Raw genomic sequence first — 12,186 nt, 5'->3', positions numbered from 1 at the left:
TTAGGCAGTCAAAAACAGATCTCAGTCCCTGGGTTCTCCTATGTAGACCCCCAGGTCCACTCTGTCTTCTAGCTTTGATCCATCTAGGTAGCATGATCTCCCAGATGGCAATACCAGAGTTCCGTCAATCTAAGACTGTGCCACCAGCATCAGTGACCTCGCACTAGACCTCAAGGTCATCTCAGGTTTCCTATCGTCGTCATACCATCGCAGTATGACCTACCATCGCGGTTTAATCAAGAAACCTGAAATGACCTTGAGGTCGAGTGCGAGGTCACTGACCTGTTCCTACCCTTTATCCATTCTCCCACCGCCTTAAGTCTAGTAGCCTTAGTGGCTGCCTCACACGGGTCGGATTTCTGGAAAAGTCTCCAGTGCCCTAGTGGGCGTGGTCCTCATCGCTCCGCCTATGCCTACGTTGCATTTTTTCTCCATCACAGTTCACCAAACTACTGAGATGTATATCACGCTCTTGTAGAGCCACTGAACTATCTTCAGATGCACGCTCCATATCGAGCCTACGGCACGTCTGCGAGCCTTCTCAGCACGCTCCTGAATGTTACACTTCCAATTCAGTTTCCTGTCCCAGATCACTTCTAAGTATTTGACCTTGTCAGATATCGAAATCATCCTATTGAGGAAACATACAGGCAGTCTTTACTTGTCAACGTGTTAAACGAAGTTTTGACGAAAAGAGATTTCTCGGTTGGGGGTACGCCGCCCTTTCCGGGATCTTCTCTATACACGGGTGGATTTATATTTGATGGGGGTACCGGAGCAGCAGTTATCATACAATTCCTTGGAATCAGGGAATCATACAGGCTTTTGGATGTGCAGTGCAGTGTCATTCAGTCATAGGTATTTACAACTTACAGGCGGGGAAGAGTTCGACTGGGGAATAGTTCGACCGACCCGACCAGTCTGACAAGATATATGTGAACACTCAGACCGCGTTGAAGGCCCTGGCGCCGATCTTATTGAGGTCAAGATCAGCTGGTGCCCATATCATCAAGGGGGTAGTGGGTGGAGGTGAAAGGTAAACAAAGCAGCCGATGAGCTGGCCAGGGTTGGATTGCACTGGTGCAGTGATTTGGAGGGGAACGAAAGCCACGTGGTAACGTATTGCGCGGAAGCGGCAGCTCGGTCAATCTGCCACGATATATGCGGACACTCTGGCGTCGGTACATGTGAAAACAATATCAGAAAGGCTGTTAAGCTATGCTGGGTCCCCTATCATCCAAGTAGGGGGTGGACGGTGATTAAAGGGGCCAACGAGTTGGCCAGGGATGGATTGCAGTGATGCAGTGAAATGCAGGTTGGCTAAGGTCCTGTGGCACAATATTTCGCCGAAGCGGCATCCCGATTAGTCTGCCACGATATATGTGGACACTCAGGCCGCGTTTTCATGCGAAGGCAAGATCGGTCCATATGAAGACAAGATCGGAAAGGTTATTAAGCTACGCTAGGTACGTATCATCCAGTGGGGAGAGGATGGCGAACAAAGCGGACGATGAGCTGGCTGGATGGATTGCACTGTTGCGGTGAAATGCAGTGTGGCTAAGAACCTGTGGTACAGTATTTCGTGGAAGTGGCAGTCCGATTAGTCTGCCACGATATATGTGGACACTCAGCTCTGGCGTCGGTCCATGTGAAAGCAAGATCAGAAAGGCTGTTAAGCAATGCTGGGACCCGTATCATCCAAGAAGGGTGGACGGTGAATAAAGGGGCCAACGAGTTGGCCAGGGAAGGATTGCAGTAATGCAGTGAAATGCAGGGTGGCTAAGGTCCTGTGGCACAATATTTCGCAGACGCGGCTACCCGATAAGTCTGCCACGATATATGTGGACACTTAGGCCGCGCTTTCATGCGAAGGCAAGATCGAAAAGGCTGTTAAGCTACGCTAGGTCCGAATCATCCAGCGGGGAGAGGATGGTGAACAAAGCGGACGATGAGCTGGCTGGAAGGATTGCACTGTTGCAGTGAAATGCAGGGTGGCTATGATCCTGTGGCACAGTATTTGGTAGAAGCGGCAGTCCGATTAGTCTGACACGATATATGTGGACACTCAGGTCGCACTGAAGGCTCTGGCGTCAGTCCATGTGAAGGCAAGACCAAAAAAACTGTTAAGCTCTCACTCACGCTCTTTCTCTCACTCACTCTCTCTCTCTCCCTCTTTGCCTGGGATGGATTGCAGGATGGTGAAGGCTCTGTGGCACAGTATTTCCTTAACAGAAGTCTCGCTTCCTGGGGCTGAGGATGCTAGACTTAGATCGTTGACCCCTCGCTGGATGCAGGGTGAGGCAGACTTCATCAGCGTATACAATGAAGAAGATCAGTTGAAAACGGTAGAGGACTGAGTACACACGGTAATGGGCACAACAGAAATGTGGGACGGGATAACTATGAACGCCACCCAGATTGGAACTTTGAGATCCTACTTGTGTCGTGTTCAGTGTTATGTTGAGAACCTCGGCTGAAAGTAACCGAGCGCGTCCACATGTTGCAGATATTGGAATGCTCCGTATTTGTAGCAGCAACTTAAGTCGTGGAAAATTAGCGGTGTCGAAAGCAGAGACCGCGCGACACTGGCTCTTGCTTTAACTGAGTGCTTAAGGTGCTCGATATGATAAGGCGAAGTCTTGGCGCCATTAAATACCTACCAAGCGGGAAAACTAGTAAGGCCTGCTTGAATCAGGCCTGAAAACAGCGCTTCCAAGCCTTCGAATAGAAGGACCATATGCCTTCTAAAATGCAGCTTCCTTGCAACTTATAAAAGTTTGTCAAGGGATCCTTGCAAGTATCCCATAAAATATGTGGGTCACATGTGTGTGTCTATTGAACTTTTGATGTTTTTATACCCACCACCATAGGATGGGGTATACTAATCTAGTCATTCCGTTTGTAACACCTCGAAATATTGATCAAGGACCCCATAAAGTATATATATTCTTGATCGTCTTGACATTCTGAGTCGAACTAGCCACGTCCGTCCGTCTGCCGAAATCACGATAGCGGCCGAACGCGTAAAGCTAGCCACTTGAAATTTTGCACAGATACTTAATATTGATATATGGCGTTGGGGATTGCAACTGAGCCATATTGGCTCAGATTTGGACATAGCTCCCATATAAACCGATCTCCCGATTTGACTTCAAGAGCCCCTGGAAGCCGCAATTTTTGTCTGATTTGGCAGAAATCTTCCAAAAACTGTGCCAAGTACGGTCCAATCCAAATAAAACCAGATATAGCTCCCATATTTTAGCAGATTCCATGATGGTGGGTTCTCAAGATTCGACCAGGCTGGGAAAGTATCCAAGTAAAGTATCCCAAGGCAAAGGATACATCGCAAGGGAAAGTATCCTTTACCTTGAGAAAGGGAAGTTTAAGTACCCTTTCCCTTATGAAAGAGTAGTAGTGCCTTAATTTCGTTTTTCTGTCGTTTTTGCTGTCTTGAACCGTACTTTGATGTATATCTGTCCGTTCTTCTACCCCTTTTTTTCACTCCTTCCTTTTCTTGGGCAAACACGATGAACCTTAGGTCTCTGAGTAATGCGACTAGTAAACGAGATTGTTAGTCGCGTACCCTTCATCCTAGTCTAACCCAACGGCTCCTGCTGCTTTGTTGTTTTCTGCTGAGATACTGCAATGCTGAAATATTTCTGATTGCAAGGGAAACATAAGACAGATACATGTAAATATACCCCAATTTGAAACAGGTTGACGCTAGCCCTAACAACAGTCCCAGTTCTAGAACAATGAATTTTGCTCTAACAAACCGTTAATGCAAACAAACCATTAAGTTAATGCTTCTAAAATTGCTGTGGTTTTGCAAAGTCAGTTTTGGCATATTGGCCACGCAAAATGACCACAAACAAAACGAATGCTCTCTCTATGATTTTCCCTTAAACACGGCCCTAGACACTGGAACAACTCAATGTCGGAAAAACTATCATAAAAAATTCTCTAATTATTTCTGTTTGATTTGCATAACATTTTGGATTCGATACAAAGGTCAACAGTTATGCTTCAGTGGCAGCATGCCGAATTTACTGCCAGTTTGCCAAATGGCAAAAACCAAAACAGTAGCGATAACAGCGGTGTTACATATACAACAACAACAAAAAAACTGAGTGAAGTTGATATTAGTACACTCTCAATCAAAAAATTTCACTCAAAACAAACCGAACAGCAAAACATTGATAGTCGGTTCCATTAACCCATGTTGCCATAACAACATCGAGGCCTTTTTTTCACCTCCCTTTCATATGACAAGTTTGGATATACAACTCGTATGCTAGAACAAGTAAACTGGCCATGTGGTGACCCTTCCGAAAGCGTGCCTTACTTGGACGTGTTGTTGTTAACGGACACAAGTGACAGATTGTATAAAACTACAGGTGTAAGGCATGAGTGAGTGCGTGTGTGTAGTATGTCCGCATGCAAAGGCCGTATTAAGAAAATGCAATTGTTTTGCTTTTGCTTCCTTCATTTCATGTAAATGGGGGTTGTTTTGCCTATGCTTGCACAAAAAAACATAACCACAGTGACTCAAAGTGAGTGTAGACTTTAAGGGGGTTATTTTTTGATAAATATTTTGAAAAAACGACATGGGAAAAAAAAGTTTCGTGAAATTTTTAACATTTCAAAAAAATATTACATATATAGACTCTGATCACTTCGTGGAGTTAATTATAGTAACTATCATTTACTTTGGCTAAAAATCTAATATGTGATATGACTGACTGGACCTGTCCCAATGAAGTCTTTAAAACAATCCCCATTGATGGCCTTGGTAATTCAGAACAGAACGTAGTTGACATTTTATGAAAATCTAAAGTAGAATCGAAAGAATGGGCATAATGGGACCATATTGAAATTTGTTCACATAAAGGAATACACCTTGCCGAACACAATGCTCCACATTTTAGTGAACATTACACCCCCAGAACGCTACCAACTTGACTGCCGGGTCGTTTCACTCCTCCATCTACATTAAATACAACTACAGTTTATATATTGAAGGCCACCATTGCGCAGAGGTTAGCATATCCGCCTATGAGGCTGAACGCATGGGTTCCAATCCCGGCGAGAGCAACAGAAAAAATTTTCAGCGGTGACTATCCCCTCCTAATGCTGGCGATATCTGTGAGGTACTATGCCATGTTAAAACTTCTCCCCAAAGAGGTGTCTCACTGCGACATGCCGTTCGGGCTTGGCTATAAAAAGGAGGCCTCTTATCGTTGAGCTTAAAATTCGATTTGGACAGCACTCAGTGATATGTGAGAAGTTTGCCCCAGTTCCTCAGTAGAATGTTCATGGGGAAAATTTGCATTTTTATACCCTCCACCATAAGATGGGGGGTATACTAATTTCGTCATTCTGATTGTAACTACTCGAAATATTCGTCTGAGACCCCATAAAGTATATATATTCTCGATCGTCGTGAAATTTTATGTCGATCTAGCCATGTCCGTCCGTCTGTCCACCCGTCCGTCCGTCCGTCGAAAGCACGCTAACTTCCGAAGGAGTAAAGCTATCCGATTGAAATTTTGCACAAATACTTCTTATTAGTGTAGGTCGGTTGGTATTGTAAATGGGCCATATCGGTCCATGTTTTGATATAGCTGCCATATAAACCGATCTTGGGTCTTGACTTCTTGAGCCTCTAGAGTGCGCAATTCTTATACGATTGGGATGAAATTTTGCACGACGTGTTTTGTTATGACATCCAACAACTGTGCCAAGTGTGGTTCAAATCGGTCCATAACCTTATATAGCTGTCATATAAACCGATCTTGGGTCTTGACTTCTTGAGCCTCTAGAGGGCGCAATTCTTATCCAATTTGAATGAATTTTGACACGTAGTATTTTGTTATGATATCCAACAACTGTGCCAAATATGTTTCAAATCGGTTCATAACCTGATATAGCTGCCATATAAACCGATCTGGGATCTTGACTTCTTGAGCCTCTAGAGTGCGCAATTCTTATCCGATTGGAATGAAATTTTGCACGACGTGTTTTGTTATGACATCCAACAACTGTGCCAAGTGTGGTTCAAATCGGTCCATAACCTTATATAGCTGTCATATAAACGGATCTTGGGTCTTGACTTCTTGAGCCTCTAGAGGGCGCAATTCTTATCCAATTTGAATGAATTTTGACACGTAGTATTTTGTTATGATATCCAACAACTGTGCCAAATATGTTTCAAATCGGTTCATAACCTGATATAGCTGCCATATAAACCGATCTGGGATCTTGACTTCTTGAGCCTCTAGAGGTCCCAATTATTATCCGATTTGCCTGCAATTTTGTACGACGGATTCTCTCATGACCATTTACATACGTGCTTATTATGGTCTGAATCGGTATATAGCCCGATACAGCTCCCATATAAATCGATCTCTCTTATTCTTATTCGAATTGGCTGACATTTTACACAGGTCTCCAACATATAATTTAATTGTGGTCCAAACCGGACCATATCTTGATATCGCTCTAATAGCAGAGCAAATCTTTTCTTACATCCTTTTTTTGCCTAAGAAGAGATGCCGGGAAAAGAACTCGACAAATGCGATCCATGGTGGAGGGTATATAAGATTCGGCCTGGACGAACTTAGCACGCTTTTACTTGTCAGTTTTAATATCATCCCCTATTGACAATTGTCAACCCCTATTTTCTTTGGCTTTGAGCCACTGTCTGCTATTTAAGCCCTTCTTGTTTTGGCCAGCACTAAGAAATGGTTATTTCTAATTACTTTTAATGATTGGCTTTTTAGTAGCGTAAATGTGCTTAACGACGGTTGTAGTTTGCTGCGCTAGCTGGCTGTCCGTTATTGTCGTTGTCTAATCATTCAAATCGAGCGTAGTATGAGTGTTCGTTGCTGTAATCAGAGTGCCTTTAGAGAAAAATAAGGGAAATCATTGGAAAATTTAACCGAATTTTCATTCAAGCGTTTATGTCGCAGCGACAACAACAAGAACCACAATAACACAAATCGCGAAGAGAACAAGAACTATTGTGGTAGTTACGCAAAACTGAAAATAGCAACCACTGGCATTAATTATCTGCTTTTTGTTGTTGTCGTCGTTGGGTTTCTGTCTGTCTACTTGGATTGGTTTCACACATGACTATGGGAAAAACAAATGTACAAGGCTTTGGTCAATTTCATAGTTGGAGGCTAGTTTCAGTTCGAAACTATTATCGATAGCGTGTGTATATTGAGCTTTTGGTGTTCCAAGTGTTACCTGTGTGTGCGAATTAACTTCAAGTTGTGATTTGAAAGTTTATGGTCGAAAAAAAAAAACAGCCATCCACTTTCAAATCAATGGAAAAAGTTATGGTGAAAATCTAAAACAAAAATTAAAATTCTTATGGTGGAAAAATTCAAATACAAACAAGCCAGTGTCAAATACAATGAATATAAAATTTCACAATTAAAGAAACCTTAAAAGTTAAAAGAAAATTTTGCTGCATTGTCAGAGAAAAAAAATGTACAATGGCCACAGTCCAGAAGAAAAAAATTTTGGTTTAAAAAATATAAGCAGTTATAATTTCTTGGAAAAATTTTTATTTAATACGATATTAGTGATTAAATGCTACATTTTAAGAAGTTTAAAGCCCGATTTCAAGGAATGATCAAAATTCAATTCACTAAATGTCACAATTGATAATTTATGAACTATATTTCATCGAACAAATTTGGACATATGAAACAAAAGAAAAACCTTAAGGAGCAAAACAGTTCCAATGTTTGCCGCTCTATCCGTGAATGTGATTGAGATTTAACTCAAATCGAATAGCACTCATTAGAGAAGTATCCCCACTGTTCCTTAATGGAATATTCATGGATACATTTGCTATGTGTGTATGTCCTTTTGCAATCTTATGTATGGGTTGCCCAAAAAGTAATTGCGGATTTTTTAAAAGAAAGTAAATGCATTTTTAATAAAACTTAGAATGAACTTTAATCAAATATACTTTTTTTACACTTTTTTTCTAAAGCAAGCTAAATTTAACAGGTGATAACTGACAGAAGAAAGAATGCAATTACAGAGTCACAAGCTGCGAAAAAATTTGTCAACGCCGACTATATGAAAAATCCGCAATTACTTTTTGGGCAACCCAATAATACCAGTTGGTCCAATGTGCTTCCCTGCGCCCTTAGTTGGCCCCCAGTTTAGGTTTAAGTGGCAGTCTGCCATCAGACTCACATAGAAGTTTTCGTCTATTGTGATACCACAGGAACAAGGGCAGGAATATGCCTTCTTCTTCCTACCAATGAACCATCCAGATCACTTTAAAAAGCCCAACAACTTGCGCATGTTCATATCCACTAAATCAGACAAGTGCTCAAAGAAATGAGAACCCAAAGAGGAACTCCTTCTGACTGCCAGAGCGGGGCACACACACACAACAGATGTTCTTAAGTCTTTTCTTCCTCGATGTCGTCACAGCTTCGATAAAAGTTGTTACTGGCAACCTTAAGTCCGTCAACATGTGTATGACTGGTATATCTCTGCGGCCCGGCACCCAGAACAGAGAATTTTGCGACAGTTGAGTACGGTTTTTATACCCTCCACCATAGGATAGGCGTATACTAATTTCGTCATTCTGTTAGTAACTAATCGAAATATTCGTTTGAGACCCTATAGAGTATATATATTCTTGATCGTCGTGACATTTTATGTCGATCTAGTCATATCCGCCCGTCCGTTTGTCGAAAGCACACTAACTTTCGAAGGAGTAAAGCTAGTCGCTTGAAATTTTGCACAAATACTTCTTATTAGTGTAGGTCGGTTAGGATTGTAAATGGGTCATATCGGTCCATGTTTTGATATTGCTGCCATATAAACCGATCTTGGGTTTTGACTTCTTGAGCCTCTAGAGTGCGCAATTCTTATCCGAGTGGAAAGAAATTTTGCACGACGTTTTTCGCTATGACTTCCAATAACTGTGCCAAATTAGGTTTAAATCGGTTTATAAACTAATATAGCTGCCATATAAATCGATCTTGAATCTTGACTTCTTTAGTCTCTAGAGGGCGCAATTCGATTAGAATGAAATTTTGCACGACGTTTTTCGCTATGACTTCCAATAACTGTGCCAAATTAGGTTCAAATCGGTTTATAAACTGATATAGCTGCCATACAAACCGATCTTGAATCTTGACTTTTTGAGCCACTAGAGGGCGCAATTCTTATCCGATTGGAATGAAATTTTGCACGACTTGTTTTGTTGTGATATCCAACAACTGTGCCAAGTCCATAACCTGATATAGCTGCCATATAAAACCTTCATGGGTCTGGACTTCTTGAGCCTCTAGAGGGCGCAATTCTTATCCGATTGGAATGAAATTTTGCACCACGTGTTTCGATAGCACTTCCAACAACTGTGCTAAGTATGGTTCAAATCAGTTAATAACCTGATATAGCTGTCATATAAACCGATCTGGGGACTTGACTTCTTGAGCTTCTAGAGGGCGCAATTTGTATCCGATTTGGCTGAAATTTTGCATGACGTATTTTATTATGATTTTAAACAACTGTGCCAAATAAGGTTCAAATCGGTTCATAACCTGATATAGCTGTCATATAAACCCATCATGGGTGTGGACTTCTTGAGCCTCTAGAGTGCACAATTCTTATCCGAGTGGAAAGAAATTTTGCACGACGTTTTTCGCTATGACTTCCAATAATTGTGCCAAATTAGGTTTAAATCGGTTTATAAACTAATATAGCTGCCATATAAATCGATCTTGGATCTTGACTTCTTTAGTCTTAGAGGGCGCAATTCGATTAGAATGAAATTTTGCACAACGTGTTTCGCCATGATATTCAACAACTGTGCCAAGTATGGTTCAAATCGGTTAATAACCTGATATAGCTGTCATATAAACCGATCTAAGATCTTGACTTCTTGATCTGGGGACTTGACTTCTTGAGCTTCTAGAGGGCACAATTTGTATCCGAAATCCGAAATTTGTTGAAATCGGTTCATAACCTGATATAGCTGCCATATAAACCGATCTTGGGTCATGACTTCTTGAGCCTCAAGAGGGCGCAATTCTTATCCGATTGGAATGAAATTTTGCACAACGTGTTTCGTTATGACTTCCAATAACTGTGCCAAATTAGGTTCAAATCGGTTTATAAACTAATATAGCTGCCACATAAACCGATCTGGGATCTTGACTTCATCAACCTCTAGAGGGCGCAATTCTTATCCGATTTGGCAGAAATTTTGTACAACGGCTTCTCTCATGACCTTCAATATACGTGCCTAATATAGTCTGAATCAATCAATAGCTTGATACAGCTCCCATATAAACCTCCTCTCCCGATTTTGCTTCTTGAGCCCCTACAAGACGCAATTCTTATCCGAATGAACTGAAATATTACACAATGACTTCTACAATGTTCAGCATTCATTTATGGACCGAATCGGACTATAACTTGATATAGCTCCAATAGCATAATAGTTCTTATTCAATATTCGTTGTTTGCCTAAAAAGAGACACCGAACATAGAACTCGACAAATGCGATCCATGGTGGAGGGTATATAAGATTCGGCCCGGCTGAACTTAGCACGCTCTAACTCGTTTGATTTTCAACAGGCTACTAGCTGAACGCGACCCACTTCGCTGCGCCTTCTTTTATAGAATTCATAGAACAAAATTATCCTGCGAATATTTATTGGGTTGCCAAAAAAGTAATTGCGGATTTTTCATATAGTCGGTGTTGACAAATTTTTTCACAGCTTGTGACTCTGTAATTGCATTCTTTCTTCTGTCAGTTATCAGCTGTTACTTTTAGCTTGCTTTAGAAAAAAAGTGTAAAAAAAGTATATTTGATTAAAGTTCATTCTATGTTTTATTAAAAATGCATTTACTTTCTTTTAAAAAATCCGCAATTACTTTTTGGGCAACCCAATATTTTCGACGATTAAAGAGCTTTTCGTGAAATACCATGCTACTAAAGTGATATATGTATGTAAGTCGCTTGACTTAGAGTATAACAACATAAATGCCTTGATGTGAATCCCATATGATCTTTAGTGGTCTGTGAATTCGCTCGGAGGGCTTAGGGTCCATTCAAAAAGGACTACAGAAAAACCGGATAACCTAATGGGGATTTTGGGAGCGGAAAGGGTCCCAGATTGGTGGTTGGTAATTTAAGGCGTGGTATGGGCTCCAGAATCGTGGTCCCGAATGTGGCTATCAAATTCGTTCTCTACTCCCAAATTCCTTTCATTTGAACCCCATATTGCCATAGCCGGTAAATATGTTTTTCCGATTTAGGAGTGTTTTGGGGGGGTGGGGTGGTCCTCCAGACATTTAGCCTTGAAAAAGTATCAGCATCGAGTTGTACTCTCACCACCATATTGCCTTTAGATTAATGACAGTTTATGGGATGAGTCTAGCCCCCAAACATTTTGCCCCAAAATTGGATATCGAAAACTTTTTCTAATACCAAATACCTTTGATTTGACCCCATATTGCCATAGTCGGTCAACTTGCCCTCATTGGGGTATTTCTTGGGAGGGGCGGTCCCTAAATACTTGGTCCCACATTTGAATATCAGATTCGAATTCTACTCCCAAATACCTTTTAATTGAGCTCCATATTGCCATGGCCAGTAAATAAGTCTGGTATCAATTTCGTGTTCTTCTCCCGAATATCTTTCATTTGAGCCCCATATTGCCTTAGCCGGTAAATATGACCGATTTAGGGGTGTTTTGGGGAGTGGGTGGTCCCCCAAACACTTAGCCCTGAAAAAATATCAGCATCGTGCTCTACTTTCAAATAGCATTTATTTGAACCCCATATTGCCATTGGTTTAAGGAGAGTTTTTGGGATGAGACGTCCCCCAAATACTTGGCCCCAAATTTGATTAACAAATTCGTTTTATGATCACAAATACCTTTCATTTGAGCACCTTATTGCAATAGCCAGCAAATATGTCTGGCCTAAAAATTATCGACATTGTGCTCCACTCTATTTGAGCCCCAAATTGTCATGGTGAGCAAATATGTCCTATTTAGGGGTTGTAATGGGGTTGGGTGGGGCGGGGAGGTGTTGTTTTGGGGGATGGGCGGCTACTGAGTGACTTGGCCCTGAGGATATATATTGCTCTAAAATACCCCCTTTTCGGGGAGGGTTATAGGGGTGGGGAGGCCCCAT

At 41.5% G+C, this 12,186-nt stretch overlaps 1 protein-coding gene across 5 annotated transcripts in view; it reads left to right on the top strand.

Moving 5' to 3' along the window:
- Positions 1 to 6,785: 6,785 nt before the first annotated feature.
- Positions 6,786 to 12,186, top strand: part of LOC106089473 (protein bride of sevenless) — a 32,456-nt gene continuing 27,055 nt past the window's right edge. The window contains exon 1 of one of the 5 annotated variants that reach the window (XM_059363094.1): positions 6,786 to 6,871. Coding sequence is in view for 1 of the 5 variants with exons in the window: in XM_059363096.1 (XP_059219079.1) it covers positions 7,851 to 7,869 (19 nt within the window). In the remaining 4 variants the exon portion in view is untranslated. Of the gene's footprint in view, positions 6,872 to 7,181; positions 7,347 to 7,835; positions 7,870 to 12,186 lie in introns of those variants that run through there. The other 4 variants (XM_059363095.1, XM_059363093.1, XM_059363092.1 and 1 more) reach the window with 4 other exon arrangements.

This window comes from Stomoxys calcitrans, chromosome 2 (assembly GCF_963082655.1).
Source record: "Stomoxys calcitrans chromosome 2, idStoCalc2.1, whole genome shotgun sequence".
Lineage (NCBI taxonomy): Eukaryota > Metazoa > Arthropoda > Insecta > Diptera > Muscidae > Stomoxys > Stomoxys calcitrans.
The sequence above is the reverse complement of the archived record's forward strand: the minus strand, read 5'-3'. Positions and strand labels throughout refer to the sequence as shown.